Source organism: Ranitomeya imitator, chromosome 10 (genome assembly GCF_032444005.1).
Source record: "Ranitomeya imitator isolate aRanImi1 chromosome 10, aRanImi1.pri, whole genome shotgun sequence".
Classification (NCBI taxonomy): Eukaryota; Metazoa; Chordata; class Amphibia; order Anura; family Dendrobatidae; genus Ranitomeya; species Ranitomeya imitator.
This window is the reverse complement of record NC_091291.1, coordinates 58343967-58356034: the sequence shown is the minus strand read 5'-3', so window position 1 is coordinate 58356034 and position 12068 is coordinate 58343967. Positions and strand designations below refer to the sequence as shown.

Here is a 12068-nt window from a genome sequence, read left to right as displayed (position 1 = left end):
AGTCAGAAGAAGGCGGAAGGAGGGGAGTGAAAACAGGGGAACATATGCACTGCTCGTGCCCATCAATCACACCCTCGCAGTCAAAATATATGAGACAACGGGGGGCGTTGTGTCGGGCAGGGGGGACGCACAGGCACAGCCAGCCAACCAATGATGTCAGGAGACGGGCAGCGCTAACAATGGGGGTGCTGCGTGTCATTAAAAAGGAAAGTCACACCTCAGGGACATTGTAATGGTCTGTAATGAGACACATTTTGTACTTGTTGAGTTCCACGTGTGCAAGGAGAAAAAGTCAGCCACCTTGTACAAATGCAGCAGTACTGCTGTACAAGGTGGCTGTTATACATAGAAACACCTGGGGGGGTGGGGGGCAGGCTCCCTTCAATTTCAGTTCATGTGCCTGCGTGGCGTTTGCAGGTCACGTTGCAAGCTACACAGCAGGGGAACAGCTGGCGTTGCTGAACCCCACTGACACATTGACTGGTGTTTTTCTCTGTGCAGATTGCATGTCCGGGCAAAAACTAGCGGTGTTAGAGCCCAGGGTCAGCAGGAGGAGGAGGAGAGGAGCAAAGTGTAGGACGAAGCCTGCACTGGTGGCAGCTTTTGGTCGGTTGTGCCAGCGTGGCTTGTGCTGGACACGATGCCGGCTACACAGCGGGGGAACAGCTGGCGGTGCTGAACCCCACTAACACATTGGCTGGTGTTTTTCTCTGTGCAGCTAGCATTTCCGGGCAAAAACTAGCGGTGTTTGAGCCCAGGGTCAGCAGGAGGAGTAGAGGAGCAGAGTGTAGGCCGAAGCCTAGTTGAACCAATTTCAAAGGTTACCTTTAACCCCCCCCTCAGGTGTTGCAAGGTACAAGAGCCACACCTTGTGCATCATTAATGCTGCACAAGTAAAAGGTTGCTCTATTTGTTTTGCTCCTTGCACACGCTGACTAAAACACGTACACTATTTAGCCCATTATACTGTCAAACAGTTGTGGAGGCGTGACTTGTCTTTTTAACGAGACGCAGCACAGGTGTCAAAATTTGCACCTAGGTACTGGGCGCAGATTCCTGAGCGTTGTTATTTGCTGTACAGGAGTCTGCGCTATTGTGATCCCTTGGCCATGCGCTGTGAGCGCTTCCTGTCTTCTGACCTCATTTCATGTCGGCCGTTGCGGTTAGCGATGGACATGAATCCCAGACCCACAGTGTGTTTTTAAAAAATCACACTGCGGTGCTGGGATTCGTGCCCTGGTGCACTAAATATGTTTGCCGCTCACACATGTCCTTACACCTGCTTCAGACTGGGCGGCCTCATCTGATCCCTTATCGCCTGCCGCGGCCATGAGGACACCCAGTCTGAAGAAGGCGGAAGGAGATGAGTGAACACAGGCAAACATATGCACTGCACATGCCCATCAATCACACCCTCGCTGTCCAAAAAAATAAGACACCGAGGGCCGTTGTTTCGAGCAGGGGAGATGCACAGGCGCAGCCAGCTAACCAATGATGTCAAAAGACGGGCAGCGCTAACAAGGGTGGTGCTGCGTGTCATTACAAAGGAAAGTCACACCTCAGGGACATTGTAATGGTCTCTAATGAGACACATTTTGTACGTGTTGAGTTCCACGTGGGCAAGGAGAAAAAGTCAGCCACCTTGTACAAATGCAGCAGTACTGCTGTACAAGGTGGCTGATATACATAGAAACACCTGTGGGTGGGGGGCAGGCTCCCTTCAATTTCAGTTCATGTGCCTGCGTGGCGTTTGCAGGTCACGTTGCAAGCTACACAGCAGGGGAACAGCTGGCGTTGCTGAACCCCACTGACACATTGACTGGTGTTTTTCTCTGTGCAGATTGCATGTCCGGGCAAAAACTAGCGGTGTTAGAGCCCAGGGTCAGCAGGAGGAGGAGGAGAGGAGCAAAGTGTAGGCCGAAGCCTGCACTGGTGGCAGCTTTTGGTCGGTTGTGCCAGCGTGGCTTGTGCTGGACACGATGCCGGCTACACAGCGGGGGAACAGCAGGCGGTGCTGAACCCCACTAACACATTGGCTGGTGTTTTTCTCTGTGCAGCTAGCATGTCCGGGCAGAAACTGGCGTTGTTTGAGCCCAGGGTCAGCAGGAGGAGGAGAGGAGCAAAGTGTAGGCCGAAGCCTGCACTGGTGGCAGCTTTTGTTCTGTTGTGCCAGCGTGGCTTGTGCTGGACACGTTGCCGACTACACAGCAGGGGAACAGCTGGCGGTGCTGAACCCCACTAACACATTGGCTGGTGTTTTTCTCTGTGCAGCTAGCATTTCCGGGCAAAAACTAGCGGTGTTTGAGCCCAGGGTCAGCAGGAGGAGTAGAGGAGCAGAGTGTAGGCCGAAGCCTAGTTGAACCAATTTCAAAGGTTACCTTTAACCCCCCCCTCAGGTGTTGCAAGGTACAAGAGCCACACCTTGTGCAGCATTAATGCTGCACAAGTAAAAGGTTGCTCTATTTGTTTTGCTCCTTGCACACGCTGACTAAAACACGTACACTATTTAGCCCATTATACTGTCAAACAGTTGTGGAGGCGTGACTTGTCTTTTTAACGAGACGCAGCACAGGTGTCAAAATTTGCACCTAGGTACTGGGCGCAGATTCCTGAGCGTTGTTATTTGCTGTACAGGAGTCTGCGCTATTGTGATCCCTTGGCCATGCGCTGTGAGCGCTTCCTGTCTTCTGACCTCATTTCATGTCGGCCGTTGCGGTTAGCGATGGACATGAATCCCAGACCCACAGTGTGTTTTCAAAAAATCACACTGCGTGGCTGGGATTCGTGGCCTTGTGCAGTAAATAGGTTTGCCGCTTACACATGTCCTTACACCTGCTCCAGACTGGGCGGCCTCAGCTGATCCCTTATCGCCTACCACGGCCAGGAGGCCGCACAGTCTGAAGAAGGCGGAAGGAGATGAGTTAAGACAGGCGAACATATGCACTGCTCGTGCCCATAAACCACACCCTCGCTGACAAAATAAATATGACAACGAGGGGCGTTGTTTCTAGCAGGGCGGATGCACAGGCGCAGCCAGCTAACCATGATGACAAAAGACGGGAAACGCTACCAAGGGGGGTGCTGCGTATCATTACAAAGGAAAGTCACACCTCAGGGACAGTGGAATGGTCTCAATGAGACACATTTTGTACGTGTTGAGTTCCACGTGGGCAAGGAGAAAAAGTCAGCCACCTTGTACAAATGCAGCAGTACTGCTGTACTAGGTGGCTGTTATACATAGAAACACCTGGGGGGGTGGGGCCAGGTTCCCTTTTAATTTCAGTTCCTGTGCCTGCATGGCGTTTGCAGGTCACGTTGCCGGCTACACAGCAGGGGAACAGCTGGCGTTGCTGAACCCCACTAACACATTGGCTGGTGTTTTTCTCTGTGCAGCTAGCACTTCCGGGCAAAAACTAGCGGTGTTTGAGCCCAGGGTCAGCAGGAGGAGGAGAGGAGCAGAGTGTAGGCCGAAGCCTGCACTGGTGGCAGCTTTTGTTCTGTTGTGCCAGCGTGGCTTGTGCTGGACACGTTGCCGACTACACAGCAGGGGAACAGCTGGCGGTGCTGAACCCCACTGACACATCACCTAGTGTTTTTTTCTGTGTAGACAACACTTCCAGGTGGCAACTGACAGTGTTGAAACCCAGGGAATCAAAGAGGAGCAGAGTGTAGGCCGAAGCCTGCAGTGGAGCAAGTTGAAAGGGAACCTTTAACCCCCCCCCAGGCATTTGTTGCTGAAAGAGCCATCTTGTACAGCAGTAATACTGCACATGGAAAATGGTGGCTCCGAAAATTATGCTCCTTGCAAACGCTGAAGTACACACTCATATAATGTGTCCCCTCACACCGTCAAACCATCCCGGAAGTGGGACTTTCCTTTGTAATGTGACACAGCACAGCCGTCATTCCAACCCCCTTGGTGCCGGGCACCACCTCCTCAACGTTGTTTGGTTCTGTCACGGAGCCCGCACTGTAATGTTATCCCTTGGCCATGCACAGTTAGCGGTGCCCGTCTTCTGACATCATGTAGGTGTCAGGCTGGCAGTGCCTGTGCGTCCAAGCTGCCCGAGATCCAACCTTGCAGTGTCATCTAATGTAGTCCCACTGCGGGCCAGGGATCCATGGGCATGCGCAGTGCATATCATCGCCTCTCACTCACCTCCTTCCTGCTTCTTCAGACTGTGCGGCGTCACGGCCGTGGCATGCTATTAGGGATCAGCTGACGCCGCCTAGTCTGAAGAAGCGTGAAGAAGGGGAGTGAGAGGCTAGTATATGCACTGCGCATGGCCATGGATACCAGGCCCACTGTGGGATCACATTAGACGACACTGCGAGGTGTGATTTCGGGCAGCGTGGACGCACAGGCGCAGCCAGGACGACAACAAATGATGTCAGAGGACGGGCAGCGCAAACTGTGCATGGCCAAGGGATAACATAACAGCGCAGGGTCCATGACGGAATCAAACAACGCTAAGGAGGCAGCGCACGGTGCCAAGGGGGTAGCAATGACGGCTGTGCTGCGTCACATTACAAAGGAAAGTCCCACCTCCGGGACGGTTGGACGGTGTGAGGGGACACATTACATGAGTGTGTAGTTCAGCGTTTGCAAGGAGCATAATTTCAAGAGCGACCTTTCCCTTGTGCAGTATTAGTGCTGCACATGGTGGCTCTTTCAGTAACAAACGCCTAGGGGGGGGGGGGGACAGGTCCCCTTACATTTTAGTTGTGCCAGCGTGGCGGTCGCATGACACGTTGCCGGATACACAGCTGGGGATCAGCTGACGTTACTGAACCCCAATAACAGAGGAGCGACTGTTGACTGTGCACACAGCACTTCCAGGCACCAACTGGCGGTGTTAGAGCCCAGGGACAGCAGGAGGAGCAGATTGGAGGTATTGCCGCACACACAGCTGGGGATCAGCTGACGTTACTGAACCCCAATAACAGAGGAGCGACTGTTGACTGTGCACACAGCACTTCCAGGCACCAACTGGCGGTGTTAGAGCCCAGGGACAGCAGGAGGAGCAGATTGGAGGTATTGCCGCACACACAGCTGGGGATCAGCTGACGTTACTGAACCCCAATAACAGAGGAGCGACTGTTGACTGTGCACACAGCACTTCCAGGCACCAACTGGCGGTGTTAGAGCCCAGGGACAGCAGGAGGAGCAGAGGAACAGAGTGTAGGCCGAAGCCTGATTGGAGCAAGTTGAAAGGAAACCTTTAACCCCCCCCCCCAAGACGTTTGTAGCTGAAAGAGCCATGTTGTGCAGCACTAAGGATGCAAAAGGAAAAGGTTGCTCTTTTAATTATGCTCCTTGCAAACACCGAAGTAAACACTAAAAATGTGTCCCTTTATACCGTTAAACCGTTCCGGAGGTGCGAATTTCCTTCGTAATGGGACACAGCACAGCTGTCATTCCTATCCCCTTGATGCCGTGCGCTGCCTCCTCAGCGTTGTTTTAAGCTGCCACGGAGCCTGCGCTGTTCTGTTAGCCCTTGGCCATGCCCAATTAGCGCTGCCTGTCTTCTGACATAATTTGGTGTCAGGCTGTCAGTGCCTGTGCGTCCACGCTGCTCCAGATCCCACCTCGCAGTCTCATCTAACGTAATCCCACTGCGGGCCTTGGAACCATGGGCATGCACAGTGCATAACCTCGACTCTCACTCCCCTCCTTCCCTCTTCTTCAGACTGTGCGGTGTCACGGCCGTGGCATGCTAGGGATCAGCTGACGGCGCACAGTCTAAAGAAGGCGGAGGGAAATGAGCGAGAGCCCGAGGGGAAGATATGCACTGCGCATGCCCATGGATCCCAGGCCCGCAGTGTGACTCAATCAGAAGACACTGCGAGGCGGGATCTCGGGCACCGCGGCCGCACAGGCGCAGCCAGCCTGACACCAAATTATGTCAGAAGACAGGCAGCGCAAATAGGGCATGCCCAAGGGATAACAGAACAGCGCAGGCTCCGTGACAGCTTAAAACAACGCTGAGGAGGCAGCGCATGGCACCAAGGGGGTAGGAATGACGGCTGTGCTGCGTCACATTACGAAGGAAAGTCCCAGCTCCGGGACGGTATAACGGTATCAGTGAACACATTTTATAAGTGTTAAGTTCTGCGTGTGCAAAGAGCTAAAAAAAAAGAGCTACCTTTTCCTTGCGCAACATTACTGCTGCACAAGATGGCTCTTTCAGTAACAAACGACGGGGGGGGGGGGAGAGGTTCCCTTACATTTAGGTTGTTGTGCCAGCGTGGCGGTCGCAGGACACATTGCCGGCTACACAGCTGGGGATCAGCTGACGTTACTGAAACCCAATAACACTGGGTCGTATGTTTTTACTGTGCAGCCTGCACTTCTGAGCCGCAACTGGCGGTGTTGGAGCCCAGGAATAGCAGTTCAGGTGGTAGAAAGATGAACACAGCAGGAGACCTGGATGACACCCAATTACTTAATCAGGCAGAGGAGTGGCAAATTCCTGCGAGATCCAGGCCTGGTTCATTTTCAGGAAAGTAAGCCGGTCAACGTTATCGGAGGATAGTCGCATGCGACGGTCTGTTAGTACACCACCTGCGGCACTAAAGACACGTTCCGATAAGACACTAGCCGCAGGGCAAGCCAGCACCTCCAATGCATACTGGCTTAGCTCTGGCCATGTATCCAGCTTAGAGACCCAAAACTTGAACGGGGAAGAGCCGTCTGGGAGTACAGTAAGAGGGCAAGCCATGTAGTCTGTCACCATCTGACGGAACCGTTGCCTCCTGCTGACTGGAGCCGCCGGTGATGGTGTAGACATTTGGGGCGGGCACACAAAAGTGTGCCAGAGTTGTGCCATACTGGGCTTGCCTTGGGCAGAGGCACTGCTTCTGCTCCCTCTTTGGGCAGAGCCTCCCCCACTGCCTCGACGCACTGAGCTGCTTTGTAAAGCACTAGCAGCACTCCTCTCAGTTGGACAGGAGAAGATGATGGAATTCACCAGTGTGTCGTGGTACTCCCGCAATTTACGCTCCCGGGTCAACGCAGGGATGAGGTTTTGGACGTTGTCCCGGTAGCGAGGATCGAGGAGGGTGAACACCCAATAATCAGGCATGTTGAGAATGTGGTCGATGCGGCGGTCGTTTCTCAGGCACTGCAGCATGAAATCCACCATGTGCTGCAGAGTGCCAACCGGCCCAGAAACGCTGTCCCCTGCTTGAGACATGATCTCTGCCCGCTCGTCATCACCCCACCCTCGCTGTACACACTGACCACTGGACAATTGTGTCGCTCCCTCCTCTGGACGGAGCTCTTCCTCCTCCATTGACTCCTCCTCATCCTCCTCACAAATTGGCCCCTGCGTACCCCTTTGTGAGGAACCACGTGGCGCTGACTCTCCAGAAGCTGATGGAAAAGGTGACTCCTCATCCTCCACCTCTTCCACCACATCATCCCTTAACCCTTGCAAAGTTTGCTGAAGCAGGCAGATAAGGGGGACAGTCATGCTGACTAGTGCATCATCTGCACTTGCCATCCGCGTGGAATAATCAAAAGGACGCAAAACCTGGCAGACGTCCTTCATAGTGGCCCACTCTGTGGTTGTGAAGCCTGATCGGCGCTGACTGCGACTTCTTTGTGCCTGATGCAGCTGGTACTCCATAACTGCTTGCTGCTGCTCACACAACCGCTCCAACATATGTAACGTGGAATTCCACCGGGTAGGTAGGTCACATATGATGCGGTGTTCCGGAAGGCGGAATCGGCGCTGCAGAGCAGCAATGCGGGATCTGGCCAAGCTGGAACGCCGCAAGTGAGCACACTCTAGGCGGACCTTGTGCAGCAGGGCATCAAGATCCGGATAGTCCCTCAGAAAACTCTGCACAACCAAATTGAGCACATGTGCCAGACATGGGATGTGAGTGAGGTTGCCAAGGGCCAAAGCTGCCACCAGATTTCGGCCATTGTCACACACTACCATGCCTGGCTGGAGATTCGCTGGCAGTAACCACACATCGCTCTCCTGCTTTATGGCATTCCAGAGCTCCTGCGCTGTGTGGCTTCGATGCCCCAATGAAACTAGTTTCAAGACGGCCTGCTGACGTTTGGCCACGGCTGTGCTCATGTCGGTCATAGGTAAACGTTCACGGGTCCATGTGGGGGTGGACTGTGACGGATCCTGCAGAGAGGAATCAGAGGAACTGGTGTAAGAGGAGGAGTCGATGCGTACAGACTGGATTCCTGCAATCCTTGGAGTGGGCAGGACACGTCCTGCGCCACTCGCACGATCTGTACCTGGCTCAACAACATTAACCCAATGGGCAGTGAGGGAAACATATCGCCCCTGTCCATGCTGACTGGTCCACGCATCGGTGGTGAGGTGGACCTTGCTACTGACGGCGTTCAGTAGCGCATGTTTTATGTTTGCCTCAACATGCCTGTGCAGGGCAGGGACAGCCTGCCTGCTGAAGTAAAAGCGGCTGGGCACCTTGTACTGTGGGACTGCCAATGCCATCAAGTCACGGAAGCTGTCAGTCTCCACCAGCCTGAACGAGAGCATTTCCAGGGACAACAGTTTGGCAATGCCTGCATTCAGAGCCTGTGCTCGGGGGTGGTTGGCCGAGAATGCCCGCCTTTTCTCCCATGCCTGTACTACCGATGGCTGTAGAGTAGACTGGGAGTGTGAGGATGACTGGGAAGGTGGTGCTGTGGGTGGAATTACACAAGGTCTCTGGGAGGAAGCCAAACCAGCTGTGCGTGAGCTGGAGGAAGAGGCAACACGAGCTGAAGAGGTGGTAGCTGCCGCTGTTGGTTGGCCTACATCTTCAGTGTGTTTCTGTAACTCCACCGCGTGCCTGGTCCGCACATGTTTCCACATATTTGTGGTATTGAGGTTGCTGACATTTTTCCCTCTTTTTACTTTATGATGACACAGCTTGCATTTGACAAAACAAATGTCATCTGCAACTGTGTCAAAAAAGGACCAGGCACTGCAAGTCTTGGGAGCGCCCTTTTTGGCTTTGGAAAGAGACAGGCTCCTAACGGGTGCCAAAGTGGAGGCTACAGGCTCCGCAGTCTTCCCCCTCCCTCTCCCTCTTTGGCCCGTAAGAGGAAGCTCTTCCTCTGAGCTGCTCCCACCACCTTCCTGTTCCTCACGCCACGATGGGTCAAGGACCTCATCATCTCCACTACCCTCTGCCACCAACTGCTCCTCCTGGGTAGTCTCAGCAGCACAGTACGCACGAGAAAGCGGCACCTGAGTTTCATCATCAGATGCGTACTGCGCTGTGGTCACCGGAGGCACTGGCCCACCTGCCTCTTCAGAGTCAGAGAGAAAAAGGTGTTGGGCATCACTGCACACTGCCTCTTCTTCCATTTCTCCAATGCTGCTTGGCTGGCCCCCTGTTTCCAAGCCAAGAGATTCAGAGAACAGAAGTAGAGACGGCTCCTGTCCTGGGCTCTCTGACTGCCTGGCCAATTTGGCAGGTGGTGAAGAGACAGATGGCTGCTCTCCAGTGCTCTGTGCCTGAGAGGATGTGGCACTAACTGAAGTCGATGCCGAGGCGTTAGCTGCCATCCACCCGACAACGGCTTCAATTTGGTCTTCACGCAGCAGCGGTGCACGGCGCTCTCCGACAAAGCTGCGCATGAAGGACTGTTCCCTGCTGAAACTGAGTGACGACGAGTCACCGGCGCCCGCAGCAGGCACAGAATCACCACGTCCTCTCCCTGCTCCTCTCCCTGCTCCGCGCCCACGCCCACGTGCCTTACTCCCTGCCCTCTTCATCTTGGTTGACAGATAAAGATAAGCAGAAAAGTACTAAGGCCTTAGTGTGCTTATTCCTGTAATGCTCCTCCTAACAGGTGTAAGAAACACTAATGTTGTAAATTGTGGACTAAACTTTATTATTTTTCAAATGTGGCCTACACAAGTGTAAGTTGTGTTTGGTGAACTTAACCTTTTTTTTGGTGCAGATCGGGCTACAGAGCTAGTTTAAATCACACGGAGACCGTGCAGACAGCCGTAAACGGCGCTGCAAGGCCAAGAAACCCTCCTCTAGGTTATCCTATATAGTGTTTTTCCACTATTTAGCTGGATACAAGTGGAAAGACACTAATAGGAATTTTTTTTTTTCAAATTTTAAACTGGCTGCACTATTTGAAAAAAAGGAAATTGTTTTTCAAGGTATGAGGCAGTAACGCACCCTGAGCTGAATCCAACCGGCTATGGCTGCACACAGACTACAGGGCGAGCTGCGCTCACACAGAGACCGTGCAGACAGCCGTAAACGGCGCTGCAAGGCCCCCAAAAAAACCTCTAGGTTATCCTATGTAGTGTTTTTCCACAATTGAGCTGGAGACTGGTGGAAAGACACTAATAGGAATTTTTTTTTTTTTCAAATTTTAAACAGGCTGCACTATTTGAAAAAAAGGAAAATTTTTCTCAAGGTATGAGCCAGTAACGAACCCTGAGCTGAATCCAACCGGCTATGGCTGCACACAGACTACAGGGCGAGCTGGGCTCACACGGAGACCGTGCAGACAGCCGTAAACGGCGCTGCAAGGCCAAAAAACCCTCCTCTAGGTTATCCTATATAGTGTTTTTCCACTATTTAGCTGGATACGAGTGGAAAGACACTAATAGGAATTTTTTTTTTCAAATTTTAAACAGGCTGCACTATTTGAAAAAAAGGAAAATTTTTCTCAAGGTATGAGCCAGTAACGAACCCTGAGCTGAATCCAACCGGCTATGGCTGCACACAGACTACAGGGCGAGCTGGGCTCACACGGAGACCGTGCAGACAGCCGTAAACGGCGCTGCAAGGCCCAAAAACCCCCCTCTAGGTTATCCTATGTAGTGTTTTTCCACAATAGAGCTGGAGACTGGTGGAAAAACACTAATAGGAAATTTGAGAAAAAATGTGCAGCAGGCTGCACTAAGAGCAAAAAAGAACAACTGTGTGAGGCAGTGTGAACCCCCCCTGAGCTGAATACAACCGGGTATATGGCTGCACACAGACTACAGAGTGAGCTGCACACACACACACACACACACAGAGACCTTGCAGAACGCTGTTAAAACAGCGCTGCAAGGCAAGAGCAAGGTGAACAGTGAAGAACACACAGCGTTTTGCTAAATTAGCCTTTGGAAAGGAAAATAAAGCAATTAGCTAGCTCAACTGGCCCTCAGTTAGAACACAGCGTCCTGTCCCTAACTGAAATCACAGCAGAGTGAGCGCAAAATGGCGGCAGCGCTTTTTTATAGTGCAGAGTGACATCATTTCAGCAGCCAATCCAAGCCTTGCCAGTACTTACATGCCCACCATGCTAAACAGGATGTGCCCACACTTTCATTCATTCCTCATTGGCTGCTGCGTTCAATTTGAATTCTGGGAACTTCCGATTCCGGTATCCGATACGCGGGAAGTATCGGAATTCAGTATCGGAATTCCGATACCGCAAATATCGGCCGATACCCGATACTTGCGGTATCGGAATGCTCAACACTAGTGAAGACATGATTTTTCTGGTATTGTGAAGATGTGGTGAAAGTACTGTATAATGTCCTAAATATAAAAGAACTACTAATAACAATTTCATTTTCAGCCTGCCAATGTCACCCAATTGGAGCAATCAATGCCATGTGCAACCAAACAACAGGACAATGTCAATGCAAAACTGGAGTTACTGGTTTGACTTGCAATCGTTGTGCCCAAGGATACCAGCAAAGTCGATCTGCTCACATGCCTTGTGTCCGTAAGTAATCCAAAACATAGAAGGCTTTGTGTTCTTTCACAAGTGGACATAATTATTTAAATCAAACAATACATTTTGCTAGCCAAATATGATAATGTCTCTTAAAATGTAAGAAATGAATCCTATCCAGTAGATAGTGGATGTCATTTTTCTGCAGAAAGTTTTGTCTTAAAGAGTAATTGTCATGATTCAGAGAAACTTTGAACCATTTATAATATGCCTATTATAACAACACAGCATTTAATCTTAATTATGACATCTATTTTTAGTAGCCCAGGAAACCTAAGCTATTGCCTGAATGCTGACTATTGATTTTATGTGTTTTTCTTTAGTGGGTCAAGAA

The 12068-nt window shown here is 51.8% G+C and overlaps 1 protein-coding gene across 2 annotated transcripts in view; it reads left to right on the top strand.

Annotated features, from left to right (window-relative positions):
- The window catches only part of LOC138652289 (netrin-1-like), a 297725-nt gene that overhangs the window by 222712 nt on the left and 62945 nt on the right, over window positions 1–12068 (top strand). For both annotated transcript variants that reach the window (XM_069743073.1, XM_069743072.1), the window contains one exon: window positions 11576–11725. In XM_069743073.1, the coding sequence (XP_069599174.1) occupies window positions 11576–11725 (150 nt within the window). The remainder of the gene's footprint in view (window positions 1–11575; window positions 11726–12068) is intronic.